The sequence below is a fragment of the Vigna radiata genome, chromosome 7, assembly GCF_000741045.1.
Source record: "Vigna radiata var. radiata cultivar VC1973A chromosome 7, Vradiata_ver6, whole genome shotgun sequence".
NCBI classification, from domain to species: Eukaryota; Viridiplantae; Streptophyta; class Magnoliopsida; order Fabales; family Fabaceae; genus Vigna; species Vigna radiata.
The window spans coordinates 28,868,727-28,889,148 of NC_028357.1; the positions used below are offsets into that span (position 1 = coordinate 28,868,727).

General features: G+C 28.4%; 1 protein-coding gene across 1 annotated transcript; it reads left to right on the plus strand.

Annotated features, from left to right (window-relative positions):
• The first annotated feature begins 13,425 nt into the window (after window positions 1–13,425).
• On the plus strand, window positions 13,426–18,072 carry LOC106766270 (cyclin-D1-1). Its single transcript, XM_014651011.2, has 8 exons — window positions 13,426–13,450; window positions 14,131–14,250; window positions 16,383–16,461; window positions 16,575–16,785; window positions 16,876–16,962; window positions 17,046–17,355; window positions 17,444–17,559; window positions 17,650–18,072. Exons 1-8 carry the CDS (start codon window positions 13,426–13,428, stop codon window positions 17,806–17,808), a joined length of 1,107 nt encoding a protein of 368 aa, XP_014506497.1. The 3' UTR covers window positions 17,809–18,072.
• The last annotated feature ends 2,350 nt before the right edge of the window (window positions 18,073–20,422 follow it).

The following is a 20,422-nucleotide window of genomic DNA, read 5'->3' on the forward strand; positions in this document are numbered from 1 at the left end:
CCCTGACAGGAAATCAAATGTCAATCGGTTCAGCTTCCTAGACGTCGGATCTCCTCGAAACCGACGTCTAATGGGTATTCAAAATGTCAGATTAAATGTTAACTTGAACGTCATATTAGTTAGATACCCGACGTCTATGTGACTATAGACGTCGGTTGCCGTAGCAACCGACGCCCCATTTCATTTTAAATAAACCGCAGACTCTTCGTGACATTCAGTTTCTGATATCGCGTCTTCCTCTTCTCCTTTTTCTCTTGCTTCACCTCTTCTTTTTCTCACTTGCGACACCTCTTCTTTTTATCTCTTGCGGTATTGCATTGTTGTTTTCTGATAACGTCATTGTCTTCCTCCTCTCCTTTTTCTCTCTTGCGGCATTGCATCCGAGGTGCGTGGTTTTTATTGTTACCGTTTAATCTTTGTCAGTCTTTCATCGATTATATCTTCTGGTTCAACTGATTAAATTTGTTTTCTTTGTGTTGTGTTTTAGTGCAGTTTTGTTCCTTTCTTGGGATAACGTAGTAACACATTCTCCCTTTGCTAGCTGCCTCCTAGAAAAAGCGGCGTCTAGTGAATTTCTTTTGATTTCAACCCAAAAACGACCCTGGGTCGTTGTCTAGTTATCGCTTCACCGTGATTTTTTCCTCTTGCGGATGAAAATGGAACTAAGCAACAACCGAGATTCGATTTTGGGTTAAAAAGATCCATAAGAAATTCAAAAGTCGCAAGCTTTTTTTTGGGGGAAACTAGCAAAAGGAGATTGTGCTACTAGGCTATCCAAAGACGGGAACAAAACTGCACTAAAACATAACCACTGTATTAGACGTTGGTTAATGCAAAAACTAACGTCTATATGTGCTCTTAGACGTCGGTCAGTATCATGTTCGAAGTCTTTATGTGCTCTTAGACGTCGGTTAATGCTTTGTCCGACGTCTAATTAGTGCCTTTAGACGTCCACTTAAACTAGTACCGATGTTTATTGATGGCGGTCATGGGCACTAACTTACGTCATTATAGATGTCTGTAGTTAGGATGTCTGACGTCTCATTGACGTCACCGGTTTAGACGTCAGTTGATTAATAGACGTTAAAAACTTAAAATAACCGACGTTAATCAGCGTTTTTTCACTAATGCCATCATTACCTAAATATATAAAAAATTGACAAAATTTTATTACCTTTACACCAAATTATTCATAAAACCGAGGTAAAAGGAATATATGATTAGTTATGTCAAACTTAAGGTCACATGTACTTTTCGAAAAAAAAAACATGATTTTAAATAAATTTTAAAAATTATAACACACCTTTTAACCTCTATTCTTTATTAACACATAAAAAAAAAATAACTTGGATTTTTTTTGTGAAACTTATATATTCTCAAAATTTTTAAAAATAACATTTTATTATTATATAATTTGGTTTCTTCAAAATCAAAACATATTACACAAAATTACATAATGCTTAAACATTGAACCATACAATTAAAAAGTAAAGTAGTGAACTTATCTATGCTTTTTTTTATTAGATTCAGATTGCACCACAATTAAGTTTAATATACACGTACATTCTGATAAGTTCTTGAGCACAACCTCTAATGTCCTTAAAAAGCTCCTTCTAATAATGATTGCCGATTTAGTTTTCTACAAGAATAATGATTTTATTTTCATGCAATTATTGAAACTTTTGGCAGTTAGTAATCACAATGTTTTTAGAAGTTTGAGTATACAGGTCCTACTTGAGTTGTTTTTTTTTCGTGATTATATATATAACAATGTGCGCTAATCTAAATTTCTAAATACACACGTTGAGTGTAATTCTCTTCTTAATTAAATCTAGATCTGAAACTTTTGGGTAAGAAATATAAATCTTAATACAAATGACGCAGAAAATTATCTTTATTGTAATTAATATTATTATGCAACAGAATTCAAAATTCCATTGTAACTTGAACAGTACATTTCAAAATTCTCTTGAGAATTCAACATAAATTCAAACGAAAGTCATCAGTTAAAATCCTGTAAGGAAATTAAACTAATATTAAACATTTAATCAAATAAATAACGACCAATAAGATTATTTAAAAGAAAAAAATATTTATTCATCCTTTTACCCGTGGAAATACATGAAATTAACACGTTTATTGTTAAGAAAAAACTGTCAGGATTATGTATCCCAGTCAACGAAAACACATAATCCATGTTGTATCGCATTAAAATATAATTCGACAAAAATTACATAATTACAAAATAACATAAAAATAATTACAAAATTATGTATTAACATTATATATAATTGTTTATGCTGGATTGGAGTGAGATGACTCCTGTTTTGATGAACGAATATTCATCTCTTTATTCTGACGTTCAAGCAGAATTTTTTTCTGAAACTCTAAAGTAATTCAATTATGAAAAAAATGTTAATTATTTTAAAATTAAACATCTATTTATAGGACTTAAAAAAATTATACATATTAATTTATCTTTTAATAATTATTAATGATAATATTAATCACTTATCAATAACAATTATTGTATTGATTACACTTTAAAATATACTTAACTGCTATAATATTGCGAAATTTCACAATAGTATCTGATCGACCAGTTCTCAACCTATAATAACAATAATTGAAAAAAGGTCGTGGTCGTAACCGCACGTGGTAATCACATGGTACAAATTTTTTTATTATTGAACTATAGATATATAGCAAGCATTAACCATGAATATTTGGCGGCAGAAGTATATATTGTAATTGTTTATGTTGATAATGGAATGGTAACTCCTTGTCCCTGTCAAATTTGGACTCTATAACCGACGAGAAGTCACAACGCAATAGTGAACGGGAGAAGGTGGTGGTTTTAAAAGCATTAGGCGAAGGTGATACAATAACAACCTCTGCCGAACAAAGTTATAATTTTGAGTTTTCCTAATGACATAGTTAATTGTTTTAAAGATTGATGATTAACTAAGAAGAAAGGATGTTATCGTCTGATTGAACGTTAAGTTGTTGACTTTGGAAATGAGAAGCGACTGAACGTGCGGGAAACGGTGTTATTAATTCAGTTATTTGTTTGTCCTCATGATTGGGTCTGACGTTGGTGATCTATCTACTTTTGTCTTAGTAACTAAGAAAGATGATACAAATGAAGAGGCATAGCCGGCAGGAAAATAAATTGTTATATACCTTATTTTAGAACCATTAATTATTAGTCTATCTTACGTCAAATTACCCATCACTTTATCAAACTTTCCTGTGGTCCTTGCTTAATTATCATTTCCTTTATTTCTTTTCTCTTTTTTTTGCCTGCGTATGCATGAAGATGTTCATGATTAATGACTTGAGATGTACATGATCTTTTGCTATTTGACAAAACACTTGTCATCATTCCCTTTATTTTTTTTTCTCAACCTATGCTTCACGTTACATGCTCCTGATTTAGTTGAGATCCATATCAATTGAGATGTATACATTCTTTTGGGCTTTGACATTTCTAGCTATTCATTGCTATTCACACCCCATATTTGCAATATTAAATCATATAGAAATTGTCCTTCATCAACAAATAAATAAGTTTCCATTACGTTGTCCAACCAACACTATATAATGAATATTAGTTTTCGGTAGTTATGATAGACTATTTTAAGTTACTTCATTAAAAGTGTGAACTTTTTATATGATCTTTTGCCCCATTTACTTTTTATACACATATATTTTGAAAAACAAAAGTTGTTAAATATTATTTTAATATTTAAATTTAAAAGTTAATATCACTTTTGATTATATTTTCATTGACTTTATTTAATGAAAAATTCATATTTTTCGATTGTTCAATGTGATTCCAAATTTTATCTAATATTAACATATATAGGTATGAACATTAAATATCACTCAATTCAATTTTTATATATATTTTTTAATTTAATTCATTCCTTTTTTTTTTAATTTCGTAATATCATTCTTTTCTAAATTGAGATTATTATTTTTTCTTATATTGTATTGATAATTTTATTAAAATTAATATTTTTATTAAATATTTTTGAAATTATTTATACAACAACTCTAATAAATTTGAATTTCATTTAAATAAATTACTTTTAATCTGATAAAAATATGAATTACAAGATAATAGTTTTAAATATTTATTCTTCCGTAGATAAAACTTAAGTTTACTTTATAAACATAATATTTATAAATCATATTTAGATATTTTTACTATTTAAAATGAATTTTTATTTAACTAAAACTAATTTAAATATTTTTGCTACAAGAAAATATATATAAAAAAATTAGAAGTACTATGTTAGCTATTCATTTCTTGTAATAAATACGTTTAAATTGACTTTTGATATATGAAAGTTTATTTTAGTTAATAAAATACCAGTAAGTATGATTAATAAATATTATTTTGTTTATTATATAAGTTTATGTTTTATTTATAAAAAGAGAAAATATTTAAAACTAAGTATTGTTAAGTTGTTTTTTTTTTTAAAAAAATTAAAAATAATTTATTTAAGTAGAATCTAATAATATTGGTTGAATTAGTTTAAAAAATTATAAATATTTAATAAAAATGTCAATTTTAATAAAAAGTAAAATTAAAAGTAAATGTAAAGGTATTATTTTATATTATGGAGCATATAAAGTATAATAAAACAAGAGTTTATGTAAAAAAAATACTGAGTTAGTCAAATGGCTTTTAAGAAAATTGTAAATGCAATAACCCAATTACACTATGTATTACTCAAATCATAAGATAGCACCCCACCCTCAAGAAAAAACACTGACATCAATTTATGCTGTAAGCTTATAACATGAGGAAAATATAATCAAGAACAGTATCGTAGTTGCTTTTGTCATGCATATATTGGTTCACTTCTTAATTCATCTACTTGTATGAATACAGAGTACCTAAAAGCATAGAATTTGTATCAATAACACAAAATTATTATTCGTAGGTAGTCTATTGTCGTTGTTAAAAATGTTCCTCCTACTCAAAACCATGGCAATCATAAGACAAAATCAAACCTATATAAGCAAGATCCCATATATTGTAGAAGCTAGTTTCAATCATCATGAGCAATAACAGATAAAAAAACCAATTCAGAGCGTGACACAGATCTACCTTTTTGAACTAATTGATCTAAACCATTTAATCAAACAATGTTCTAATTGATCGAATTTTCTCACACTCCATCTATTAACCAAACATTTTAGGCACGATTCACATATTTGCAAACATAAGTCATCATTTACACAAAAGTGACAATAGAAAAATGAACAAACAAATAGGAGTAGGTAGCATGCAAATTGTCATATTCTCTTCATAAAATATTCATCCGGATTAGTTTATAACGATTCGGTAGATGCTAACAACCATGAACCTGCTTCACAGCAATAAAAAGTAGAAACATGCTAAACTTTATCTAATTAAAGAAGCGGATGCCACACATTTAGTATGAGTATAATCATTATGAAAGAATTTATACACTATTTATTAATAAAAGATTGAAATCAGAAAAACTATAAGTCTATTTTCGCAACTTTCTCTCTCAACCTAACTTTATTGTAAGAGGTATGCACAAATTCTGGCCATGTTTTTCAGCAATAACAACAAAATTGGCCAAAGTAACATATAGACTACACGCATAAGGGTCTATTTAAGGATAAAAAAGAACACCCTTCTTTAGCATTCCTTAATATTTTTGATAGAGTTTTCTTTTTCAATAAAAATAAACCGAAGGTTTACCTATTTTTTAATTATAATGTATAATATTTTTTATAAAATTATTTTTATTGGAAGATAATAGTATTTACCTATTGTATAGGTATTTTACCTTTAAAAAATTGATTTATTATAATAAATATAAATGTATTTTATTTTTAATATAAAAAATTACATTAATGATATAAGAACTTTATTTTGTTAATTTTATTTTAATTTATTGTTGATCAAGCTGTTAGAAACTTGGAGGTGAATTTTATAATATAATTAAATTGTTTTCTTATAATAGGTTAGTCAGTATCTTTTCATTTGAAATTCTGTTTTAAAAAAAAATGAGTTTAATGTTACTTATACGGTTTTGAAAACTAGATCGAGTGGAATGGTGAAACTATAAAAAATGGTAAAGTGATACAGTAACCAGTTTACTTACTATTATACTACAGAAAAGTTAAGGAAAAAACTTTAACAGAAAATAAAGATTTATCACAAAAAGGAATACCAAAAGAATAAAGATCAGAAAATTCCATAACAAAACATCAGAAAATTCAATCAGGAAAACATTACAACATAAAAAAAGCGGAAAAAAGGTTGGCACGATTTCAATTTATATTTCTAATTTGTTAATAAAAATTTACATATATGTAAAAAAATTGCGGAAATTTTAAAATAATTGCAGAAGCATTGTTTCTCGATCGTGTGTTGTGATCCATGTGTAACTGAAAGATTTGACGACAAATTTGGATTCGTTTTCTATATTATTCCCGTGTCTTTAAAATACACATACCTTGATAAAAGTTAAACAAGTAAAATAATAAACAAGTAAAATCTGCAAAAGATCAGTAACTCACCAAGTACGAAATGAAAGAACGGATTTTCTAGTAAACATCCCGTTTCATTACAAGACCACAATTAAGACTATATTAACATTTATAGATACTTTGGTTAAATGCTAATGATTTGGCACAAGGCAAAATAAGAGGGACATCTCATCTCTCCTTCGTCAATTTAGAATGCACAAAAAGTTGAAGACAATAATTTAATGCTTGCTAACAACTACCACATACTCCAGTCATGCATGCAAAGAAGTGTTAACAACATGAACCTGCTTCAAAAGTGTAGAAACATGCTAAACTTTATCTAGTTAAAGAAGCGGATTCAGCCACACATTTAGTATGAGCATAACCATTCTGAAAGAATGATTACACACTGTTTGTTAATAAAAGATTGAAATCAGAAAGTCTATTTTCGGAACTACTTGTTTCTCTTTCAACCTAACTTTATTGCTGGCCATGTTTTTCAGCAATAACAACAAAATTGGCCAAAGTAACATATAGACTACAAGCATAAGCATGGTGAGGTCTATTAAGGATAAAAAAGAACACCCTTGTTTTCTTTTCCGATAAAAATAAACCACAAGTAAGAAGATTTACCTATTTTTTAATTATAATGTATAATATTTTATTATAAAATTTTTATTGGAAGATAATAGTATTTAAGTATTGTGTAGGTATTTTACCTTTTAAAAATCGATTTATTATAATAAATATAAATATATTTTATTTTTAATATAAAAAATTACATTAATAATATAAGAACTTTATTTTTGTTAATTTTATTTTAATTTATGGTTGAGAAACTTATTTCAATGAATTTTATAATATAATTAAATTGTTTTCTTTAAGGTTATAATATCTTTCCATTTGAAATTCTGTTTTAAAAAAAAATGAGTTTAATGTTAGTTATACTCTGTTTTGAAAATTAGATCGAGTTAAATGGTCAAACTAAGAAAAATGGTAGAGTGATACAGTGACCAGTTCACTTAGTATTACTAAAGAAAATTTTGTTAAGAAAAAAAAAAAAAAAGTAAAAACACTACTACTTATAATCTTTAAAGAATTTTTTTTAATACTATATTTAACATTTTAAAAATATAAACTGTTTATCTTTTTCGTTTTCATTCTAAATAAATCTTTTTAAAATGAATAAATATTGATGTATATTCTTACAATTTAGACTTTTATAATTTTGTATTAATTTCTAAGAATCAACTTTTTTTTTATGTTTAGAAAGGATAAAGAATAAATATTAAATTTTTAAATCAGGTTTAATATATAAATTAAAATTTTAATTATTTAACATGTTACTTTTATGAATATTATCCATTTTTAAGCTATCACATTCTCTTAAATTTCATTCTAAGTTTCTCAAATCATTCCTATATTCCTTTTAATCATATTCTATACTAATTTTTGTGTCATTAAAATTTTTATTTTCTTTTTATTTGTGTTAGAAATTTTAATTAGATATGAAATCAAATTACACGATCTTCGATTTAATAAAATAAAATATTGGAGATTAATACAGGATTAGATAGTTCGTTGAAAGAGTTTTAATTGTCCAATGTATAAAAAGTTATGGAATGTAAGTATATATAGGGTTAGTTAATTCAAAATCATCTTGAACTCTTTATATAGCATTTTGAATATGATCATTACAATTTTGGCATAAGAAGTTCTATACGGAAAGTTTTAATATAATTTTCAAAGCTTTCTCGCTTCTATTTTTATTTAATGAAACAATCAAACAATATCATAGATATGATTACAAATTACACCTAAAAACAATTTCATATAATCATTTGTTCTCATTTTGAACTACGTGTGTTTCCAAAACAAGACCACCAATCCTTAGTATGATTCAATTCGCAAATTTACGTGTGACATTTTAATTATATAGACCACATCATATAATCATATAATATAGGAGTCCACACTCGTAATATAAGAGAACAATTGAAAAGAGTCATGCAGTTAAAGTGCTAAGATTGCGGTCATTCCAAAAACACCATAATTTAAAACTTTAAGTAAAAGGGGTACAACTTAAAACTTAGACATAAGGAGTTTTGCAAAATAATATAACTTAATTAAGAAACCCTAGAAAACTAAGCTGCAACACCATCATCCTCTAGCACTTGCTCCAAGGGCACCTGTTCAACATCTACTCACATCCAAGTGGATGATAATTGCAAAAAAAAAACATACACAAGCAATACACAAACACAGAAGCAATGTTGAGCTAGATAAACAAACAATATACATATAGCACAATCAATCAATATCATCATGTTTAATCATATATAAAGTAAATAAGTAAAAACATACAATTATAACCATGCATCAATTTCTCAACACGACTCATCCGGATTTGTATAATTGTCGAACTATTGGTCGTCTTTGTACTTGTATAGTTCAGTTGGCCCTCCCCAACACTATGCAAGGTAAATCCTGAATTACAATTTGAGCACTCACACCGTTCTTCTCTATTTGAGCATGAACAGTGCTTTGAGTGTAGGGATAAACTTACAATTTCAAAGCTTCATACAATTATACACGACAACAACACCAATCTCTACAACCACTTCCAAATCATCTCACCCTAAGATGTCCAGTTCATACTCAATTATATCATTCTAATTCACAATCATGTTCTCACAACCACACAAGTCTCATACATAAACATACATTACGATCTGTCAAGCAAACAACATCAATCAATCCATATACCTTACCAGACAATAACAGTCCTAAGAGAACCACTAAACAACACAAACCCTGTACTCATACTTAGACAAAGAAAGTGGCTTTAAAACCATCTCCAATAGCTCCGGAAGGGTCCAAGACCCCTAAAACGACTTAAAGAACGTCCAAAACGGACACATGGAACCCCAAAAACCATTCGAAATTGTTGCAACGTCGCCTAGTAGCGCCCGAGCGCCCAAAAATAGCACTCAGCGCTATGACATCAACGCCCAACTCTGGTTTTCAGCGCCCTAAGCGCAACTTTCGCATTTTCGTGCATTCAACGCCAATTTGGGCGCTCAATGCTATCAGTAAAATTAAAATTCAATTTTCTCACTTGAAACACTTTACCCCCAACTTCTAAAGACCCCTAAGACCCTCCAGACCTTGTGAAAACTCTGTAAAAACTACAAATCAAATTGACACTTAAAAACCCAATTTCACTGCTTTAAGCTACCCAAACTCAATTCTACACTTTCTAACCTCCCTATTAGCAAAACAACTGTATAACCAAGTCTATATACACTTGTTAGCACCCTCCAACCTCTCAAATTTCTCTCATCCCTATTGTTTCAAAATATCACCATGTAAAACCTCAAAATTGACAGAAAGTGCCTAGAAACTCACTCTAAGTTGACTCCAACGATTCTATACTAGATTTCTTTCATTTAAATCCTTAGATAAGTCATCATAGTCCTCATGACAATCTCCTAACTGCTCAAACCAGTCCCCACTGCCTACCACCAATTCTCACTACTCAAAACCTCTTTTTTACACTACAATACTTCAAAACTTCAACAATGAACCTTCTTCTTTGTCCCATAACATATTTCCCTCAAATTAACACTTCTAATAAGCCCCATACAATCACATAACAGTACTAAATTAGTTCCTTCATCATTTCAACACCCACCTCAAAACTCACCCATCAAGCCCCTATTTTTGAACTTAAACCCTAAGCAGTTGATTCATCTTTACTCCAACCATTGTACATTCAGTTTTAAACACCAAAACAACTTCACCATGCATAATCAAGATAGTTTTTAAGCATCACAAACACACCATTCCAAACATACCAACATCATACTTATCCAAAATCATCAATTTCATAACTATCATACATTCAAACATAACAATTTTCTCAAACTTCATTTATTACTCATATAGATACAAATTTTATAGCACAAACACAGTTTAAAACAAGGCTCTAGCTCCCCTTACATCAGGTTCTCACAGCACAGCTCACAGTATCGTTCCTCTACAGCACCTTACACAGCAAGGGCACCGCAACACTCTACTAATCACCAAATGGTGATGGAAACAACTCTTAGAGCTAGAATGAACAGAGGAAAAATGGAAAGAAGGATACACTAGGCATATGAAACTTGCCCTAGGCTCCAAAACAACGGAGAAGAAGAGAAAACTACTTACCGACTGAAGAATGAAATTCTAATCGGATCAAGTCGAAGCTCTCTGCGTCGTGATCACTTGAGCACCACCAAATAAAACATACAATGACTCAGTGAGTGTAAAGGCTAGAGATAAAACAGAGAGGAAGAAAAAGATTTTTAGAAAGAAAATGAGGTTCAGAAGAAATCTGCATAATACTTGATAAAGTTGCTATGTTATAAGCTTTATAAAATAAAGAAAAGCTTTTTCTCCTTAATTTAAATCCATCTATATTATATATATATATATATATATATATATATATATATATATATATATATATATATATATATATATATATATTCTCTAGGTCGTTACATTATGAGTTGTTGTGAGAACATACCGTGATATTTGTTTACTTGCAAAGAATTCTGTGGTTTGCAGATTAATAAGATTGAATTCAAATCATTAGAGCATGTAAATTATTAGCTTGTCCATAGGGTCTACTAAACTATTTATCACTGTACCAATTATAGATGTTGCATAACTTCACTTTTTTTTTTATTGTACAAAACATGTTATAATGTTTAGAGGACATGTATACATTTAGACATATATAACAAGGCTAAAACCTAATTTTAATCAATAGTTCCAGAAGTTCAATTAGCCTAATGGATTTAGCATTAATTACTATTTAATAAAACTAAGATTACGTGTTTTAAATGTGAGTAAAAATAAAATAATAAAGGATATAAACTTTACTTTATGACATTATTTTCTAAGATTGATTTTCTAAAATGACATTAAAATTTACTTTAGCAAAATTTGTTTCATCTATCGTGTCATTTTCTATAAGATTATTATTGAACTGCTCACAAATATTAAGTTTCATGCTTCAAATATTGGATATATTGAAGATCTCACGTTAAGTTATTTTTTATGTCATAAAAAAAATGTGTATGGGTGTTAAATTTATGCTGGAATGGTGAAAGATTTTTTAGTTTGATTATATTAGATTTCAGAGGTGTTGTAACTCTTTATGGGTGTGTGATGAGTGATAGATGTTAAGTACAAAACTTATTAAAGAATTAAGACGTCATATTACATAGATGAAGATATTAGGTCTAAAAAAGCTAAAGAATCTTCTTGTATTAAGGCTTTTTATTTTGGCATATCTTGTTGGTATGGCAAAAACATAATAGGATAGACTGACCCATTATATAGAAACAGGTCGAAAATCTTAACCTCTCAAAAGCGATTTGGCCAACTAGTAGGTTAACTTGCCAACTATTTTAAATTTTTTTTGTGATTTTTAATTTTAAATTTATATATATATATATATATATATATATATATTAAAAACATATTTAGTTATATAAATATTTTTTAAGTTTTTAATTAATTAATTAATTAATGCTTCTAATTGAATAAAATAAAATAATTATTGTCATATTAAACACTTTATTATAATTAATATATAAATTTTAATGATTTAAGTTAGAGCATTGTTGTATATTTACATTTTTCAAATAATATAACATAAAAGTATTAATATTTTAAATTATTTTAATTTTAATTTTAATTTAAAAAGTGGGTTGAGTCGGCTTACTTTTCTCGTTCATGTTTTGGCCTATTATTTTGACAGTTAGGTGAAATTGACTAAAGTGTGATAATAAAAATTAGTGCGGTCAAAATGGGTTGTAATCCATAATTAATCCGGTCTACCACGAGTTTAAGCCGGGTTGGGTTTGAAAAAAATATAATTTTTTATATGGGTTAGTTTTCAACCCGACTCACTTAGAACCCGACTCATCTGGTTTGAACCCGTGGTGAGTCGGGTTGAACTCACCTAATTTAATTTAATTATTTATTATTTTGTGTTCCAATATTATTAGTTAGTATTTTTTTATTATATTGTAGATGAGGATAAAAAAATGTTTTAAGAGAGAAAAATATTATAGATTTATCCATTCAAGACTCTAATATTATACTTGGACAAGTGATACAAAAATTATCAATATTAAAAACTTGTTTATTCACCTTTTGTGCTTGTTTTCGGATTACGCTTGGATTGTATGATTTTTTTTTTTTATTATTTTGAATTATCTTTCGAGTTTAATTTAGATTTGAATTGAAAAATTTACAATTTTTTTTTTAAAAAAACCACTTATAATTAAGTGAGCTAGTGAACCAACCCATTGTGGGTTGGGCCGGGTTCAAATTTTTTTAGCTAACTAATAAGTGAGTCGGATTGGTAACTCACTAAGTGATCAACCTATGATAGACTGAACTGGGTCGAGACATGTTACCCGTTTTGATAATTTTAATAAAAACTCTATCAGAACTCACTTTATCATACCTAAATACTATTAACTACTTTGCGTAAAAAATTGAAATTAGGTTTTATCACTGATATTTACAATAGGTTTAAATGTTAATTTATGTTGACAAACATACTTAATACAAATATTAAAGAAGTTATTAATAAATTACATTGAATAATAATTGAAATGCAATTAAAGGTTAGTTTAATTTTGAAAAAATTGATTCAATAATAGCTTTTTATTTACTCTGTTGTCTAAAAATATGTCAACTTTAAATGTGAATGTTTTTGTATTAAATGATTATATATTTATGAGAGTGTGAAGTGGTAATTATATTGATATTAATGTTTATTATCATTACAAGAAAGATTATCTATAGATATTTGAATTCGTAATTAAATAGGTATTTCATATGGATTTTACCTATGGATTCATAGGTAAGGAAAAAAATTTACCTATTAACAGCTTAACCCGTCATTCTCTAAAAAGCTTTTCACTTTTCAGAATTTTTCTCTCCGCAAACTCCTTGTTCCCCAAACCCTAAATTAACAGCACTCCCATATTTTTACCTAGGTTCGAGAGGAGCCATCGTGATCCTATCAAGAGCAAACAAGATAAGAATGAAGTTGTAGTCAGCATTGGAAGCCACCATTTTAGAGGTGGAAGACGTGTCGCACCAGCACTGGGGTCACGCTGTCGTGAGGGGAAGTTCCGACAAGGAGAACCACTTCAATGTGAAGATCATTTCGTTCAAGTCCATTGCTCTTTTATGACCTACTCGCTGACGAGCTTCATTTCGACCTGCACGCCTTCTCCATTGTCGCTAAGACGGCGAACGAAACAAGTTCGTCTAAATGATGCATTGCAAAAGGTTTAAACCTTTCAGATGTGAGTTTGAAGCTTTGATCTTCCCATTGTTTTGAACTTGTTTGCCCAATCGGGTTCTTCCTACTGGGTTTTGAATCCTAATGGTGCACACTTACTAAAAAAAGGTGAAGAAAAAGAAGAAGAAAAGGTCACAATTCTCACATCTTCGTTCTTTTCGCATTTATATCTTCGCTCTCTGTTTCAATTGCCAAAGACACGAAATCAAATGTGCCAAATTTATCTAATATAGGGTTTCCTTTCGCAAACCTTTCCTCCCACTCCCACCATTCCAATGATTCTGATGAAGAAGAATTGGAAGAAGAGCTATTGGAAAAGGAAGAGGATGAAGATATGGTTGAAGAGGAAGGAGGTTTGAATGGCATAGTAGTTATAAGGTCTCTGATGATGCTGATGTTAAAGGCCCTTTGGAGGAATAAGGGAACGGGGATGAGGAAGAGAAGAAAAATAATGAGTCGTTTGTGGTGCCCATTGCTGGATTATGTTATATGCATGATGATCGCTTCAAGGATTATATATTTTCACTCTATTGTTCGTTTCCACAATGGACACCACTTCAAGGTATATATATTTTTATTTCTTTATGGTAAAGTAATTGCTTTCAGTAGTTGACAGAGACAAACTATGAATGTGTTGAATGGAAATTTTTCCATCAACAACTACTTTTTTTAGTTTTTATTGAAAATTCAATCCTTAGTTACCATGGAGTAAGCCTTTGCAAAAGTTATATAGGAAGAAAATCTTTAAAGAAATTATTATTTGACGTACCTAAATTTTTTTACATTTATTTAATATTATCTTATTTATTTTTTATTTTTTATTTTTGAAAAACTACAAAATTTTATATTTTTGAATCATTTTATCCTTATATTATGTATCAAATAAATATAAAAATTATTTACTCAAATCTTTACCTACTCATCAATGCTATAAAAGTAAAATTGGCCGATGAATAAGTTGAAAACGTGTAAGACCTGTTTGTTTAAAAGTTTTTCAAAAGTTTATTTTATGTAGCGATTAACACACTTGTCCGTATTTCTTTCATATAAGTTTTGTAAAATGAATCTTTTATTTTTTTCATTTGTAAATGTAGATGTTCATAACGAGGAGTTCAGGACATAGAATTCCTTGTTCCTATATAGAAATCATTTTACGAATAAATTTGTAGATAACATTACTTACGGTTAAATATAATGAAAATTATCTATGAATTAATCTCCTTTGTATGAAATATACAGATAGAATCATCTATTTATAATAAATTAAATATAAACTAAGACTAAAATACAAATAAAAAATAATATCAGATTAAAAATAAAAGATAAATATAGAATAAAAATAATATTTTTAACATTTAAGATCATTTTACTTACAAATTTGTGTTCGTAAATATTTGTAGATAACACAAAGTTACTTACGAAATTTTAAGAGTTATGCCATAGCTAATAATCTCTTTTCTTGTAATGTATATCTTACCTCTATTTTATCTTGCTTGTTTGTATATAGAATAAATCATAATTATAAAAGAGAGAGTTTTGTCATTCAAATAAATTTTAATATATTTAATCTCCTCAAATTTATATATATATAAGTAAAAGTTTAATATTCTAAAATACTTATTAAAGATTTATCATATCTTATTATAATTATATTTGATACGAAAACATGCAACTAAATAAGAAGTAAAGAGTAAGACATATCTATATCATTTTTCTTTAATTATATATATATATATATATATATATATATATATTTGAAAATTCTTTTATAAATAATTTATATTAAATGAAGAATGCATATTATATACCATCTACTAGTGGATAGTTATATGTTTGGGTGCCATATAATTTAAATAACTATCTTAATTATTTCTAAATCTACTATTAAAATTTTATAATTAGTTTACAAATTATCATTTTATGAATTATTATTATAATTGTTCTTAATATAAATTTGATATGTTAATTTTAGCAATGGTTGAACTATTGAACATTGAACCAATATAATATAATATTTTAATTGACTATAAAATAATATATAATATAATACACGACACTCGAGTTTTATAGTTTATAATCTTATCTTATAAAAATAAAATTATTTGACGAAAATTAAATGAAATTATGACGTAGTTGCATGACTACATCGGACTGTGTATATAGCATTTCTCTTATCGTAATTGGCCAACAATAATAGATGTGGTCCCATGGGAGTGAAGTGTGACAGAGGAACTTGCTTGAATGTTTTGTAGAAAACAATCACAATCTCTTCAACAGGTTAAGATATCACGTGGAAATCCGACAAGTGTATGTATATCTTTGAACATACTCAAACTCCATTGAGCTGACAGAGGTATCGATGCTCTAGATTGGTCCCACTAAATTTGGCAGCTCTTGATGACGAAGCTTCTTGTGAAGTTCTACAATGGCCCCTTAGATTCTGCCTTATTGAATGCATCCCACTCTAACCCAAAATGAAAATTAGAAACAAAAATTGCTGGTGGTCGAGTTTCGCATGTACGATGTCAGGTGCAAACAAATTGGCTTCATTATTCAAAACAATGGTATATATGATTGACAGTGTACTCGTTCATTTCTTGTGTTCTTCGCTTATACATCTCTTAATTACCATGTCGCTCGAGTCCACAAGCCACCAAACTCCTGACTTGTATTGCAGTGAAGTAACTAGCGAAGTGATTCACTTGGAGGATTCTGATGAGGCTTTGAAGTTGAATTATGTTCTGTGGGGAGACAGTGATGAAAGTTGTCTATTGAGCTTATTAGAATCTGAAAATGACCAAGTACAGCAACAAACAAAGTCCACAGGACAGCTTCCCAAAACATGGCTGGTTAATGCTCGAGAAGAGGCCATAAATTGGATCCTAAAGGTGCATACATTGCTTGCATGCTTCCAAGCACTTAAACATGATTTTACATTGTAACTATTTTTTGATAGTGATATTAGTCTCAATTTGCAGGTGCATGCTTATTACAGTTTTAGACCTGAGACAGCTTATCTTTCTGTAAATTACCTCGATCGTTTCCTCTTGTCACGCACCTTGATGGTATAGTAATTTCTTTTCAAATTGGTATGATTGATGAAATATCAGTACAATGGGTGTTTTAACAAAGTGGCATACTTGTGCAGCATGATAAAGCATGGCCTCTGCAGCTGTTATCAGTTGCTTGTCTTTCACTAGCAGCTAAAATGGAAGAAACCAAAGTGCCACTTCTTTTGGACCTACAAGTGATCGAGTCTAAGTTCCTCTTTAAGCCCAAAACAGTTCAAAGGATGGAACTTTTGGTTATGGCCAGTCTCAAGTGGCGATTGCGCCCTATAACCCCTTTTGATTTTGTCCATCTTTTCATTGCCAAGCTTTCATGGTCTGCTTCCACATGGGGTGATTTAAGTTTCACCGTTTCTCGTGTCTCAGATGTTATTATCAGAACATGTCTAGGTAACAAACTTTTACCCTTTACCCGTTACCACTTTATTGCAATATCTTAATGGCTGCTGAGTACTAACGTGGATGAACATTTCACCAGTCATGGATTTCTTGGTGTTTTCACCATCCACAATAGCAGCAGCTGCCCTTTTATGGGCAAACAATCAATGTGTAGAAGACACGAAATCAGATTGTTTCCACAAGAATATAAACTTTGTAAGTGCCGTTATAGTAAGACACGGAAGTGTGATAAATTATAATTTATATTTGCATCTTTAATGTTTGTATTGTTAATTTTGGATTTAGGAGATGGTGCAGAAATGTTACAAACTAATGAAGCAGAAACAGATAATTCTCCGATCAGAATTTTATTGGCCAAGGAGTCTGCAATTATTGCCCCGAAGTCCGACCTGTGTGCTTGATGGTGCAGCTATGCAAGAAAGCTGCGATGCTTACAAGCCCTGACTTGAAGCCTTGCCACATGTGTCTCTAGCCAAGGAGGCCAAAGCATTGCTTTCTGATTGTCCACTTCTCATTCGTTATGATTTCTTTGATTTGGTGTGAGTGTGATTGTGTGCGAGTCTTCCATAAGATTCATTTGATTGGGTGTGCATTTTCAACAAGGTTCATCATTGAACATTCTTTTACTGTAAACGAAAGTAGTTATATTGACAATTCTAGGCAGTTATGGATTTTGATCTTTGAAAAGAAATACCAAGTTATACCTTTCTTTGTTGTGTGAGCCATATTTTTGTCACAAGGACAATTCTAGGCAGTTGTGGATTACTCCATCAAAGCAAACTCTGTTGAGGAGAAACAAAAATAATCGAATACCAAATGATGTAATATTCATCCAATCAAACAAAATTAATATAGTAAAGAGAATTAAATTACTAATGTACTGTATATGGCTATTAGAAAAAAAGGTAGCAGGTAATCGGAAAGTCTAAAACAAATCAAACGTGTTTAATTTAATCCAAAACTTGTCGGAAGTACAATTTAGGATATTCATGCTTCGATTTCAAATTAGATTAATGTATGCAATCAAAATACGTACAATATTAACTTGTCTAATCCATATATTTCCTCTAGCAAAAGACTAATCACAGATTAAGCCTTCAAATATTCCACTGCTACACGATTTCTTCTACAAAAACAGAATGGGTTTCCCAATATTATGACAGTCTCAGTTTACGATTGTTTTTTTTAATAAGATTAGAAGGAGTGAAGGCACAAAAAGAGGTTTCCACTTAGGAATTGAGGCGGATTTCAACATCTTCAGTTTCTGACTAAAAATTTATCTTTTTTATTCATGTATATATCCAATGAGCGTATAATTTCTTGTTCCTCATTTCTATAATATATATACTCATTAATTCCTCCATATTACTTTTAAGATGAATTAAATATTTACAAAAAATTATAATAATCATATCAGATTAAATTTGACATTATCAACAATTCAATATTAAAATAATACACATATTTTTTTCTTCAATATTAAGTATTGAAAAAAATTATAATTGAGTAAATATTAAATCAGAATTATAAATAATTAAATAAATATCAAATAATTATATCTAATGAGACAGTTTTACGAAATTAAAGATTTTATGTCTTGAAATATAATTCACGGTTGGAAAAAAATGTAATCAAGGTTGTTATGAGAAAAAAATACTTTGAAAATTTGAATAAACTTGATAGATATCAAATGAGTTACAATGTTGAAAAAGAACAAAAAATTTGTCAACAAAAAACAAAACTAAGGGTCAAAGAAAATAAAAAAAATAAAAAATAAACTTTTGATGCTACTTAGTAAATTAAGGATTTGTATGATTAAGTTCTTAAAATTAGGAGTAAAACATATCATATAAAAAATTAAACAATAAATAAAATATTTAAAAATAGTAGAAATAATTAAATGTTTGTTTTAAAAACTATTTGATTTAATGAAATTGAGGTTTGTATTTTTTAAAATAAAATACATCATTTGAATTAAACCACAACAAAGATAATATGTTTTGTGATAAAAGAAAAAGTATATTAGAAATCTAAGTGAATTTTTTGAAATTTTTAAAGTTGAATAACTGAGATAAAATAAAAAAACAAATTATGTAACGAACATAAAAAAAAGGGCTTAAAAATTAAGGACCGAAGAAAATAATAAATGTAAGTATTTTAGGTTTAATAAAGCATCAGTGTCTTAGTAATTTAAAATGACAAAAATAAATACAAAAATGAAAATAAGTATTGAAATGATGGAATATATATATATATATATATATATATATATATATATATATATATATATAATTTTAAAATAAATTTATAATTAATATAGAAAGTGAACTTTTATATTATTATTGAATGTAACAGATATACAATATAATGTTTTAAATTATGTTTTTGAAATTTTCTATCAAATAAAAATCTATTCAGAGAAACTTAGTATCTAAATTTATAAAAAATTATTAATAATTATATTTGCCATATAGAACATCATACAAAAATAGTTTAAATAAAAATGAAGGTGTAAGATAAGACAGAGTTGAACTCGTGTGCACGTGAGATTTAAACTTATCTAAACCAAAGATAAAGGGTTTAAGAGATGAAGAATGTATTATTTGTAAGACAAGATATTAATATGGGTTAAATACATTTTTATTCTCTATATTTTGGGGCGATTTTGGTTTTAGTTTCTCTTTCAAACTAACTAAGGTACAATTTAATTCTTCAACTTTAAAAAAACTCTGATTTTAATCTTTTTTATCAAATTTTTTTAACTTTATTTACTGTTTCAAACGTGTTTCTCAGTTAACATTGAAGCAAAAATGTGTCAAACAAGGTAAGCAGTCCAAATGCTATAATAATTGTTTAGTTCGAAGGAGGGACTAAAACCAAAATTTCCCCAAAGTATAGAGACTAAAAACATATTTAACCCATTAACATTCATATTTATTAAGATATATTTTAATTTATTATTTAATATCATATTAAAAAATAAATTTTAAATCTATTTTAATTTCACAAAATCAATTATTTATATTCTCTCACACACACACACACACACACACACACA

What these genes read in the sequence shown, in the direction of transcription:
- LOC106766270 (XM_014651011.2), top strand. Translation starts at nt 13,426, where the DNA reads ATGGATTTTACCTATGGATTCATAG. An exon ending in TATGGTTGAAGAGGAAGGAG is followed by an intron (nt 14,251 to 16,382) that starts GTTTGAATGGCA and finishes AATGAAAATTAG; the next exon opens with AAACAAAAATTGCTGGTGGT. An exon ending in TCCACAAGAATATAAACTTT is followed by an intron (nt 17,560 to 17,649) that starts GTAAGTGCCGTT and finishes TTTTGGATTTAG; the next exon opens with GAGATGGTGCAGAAATGTTA.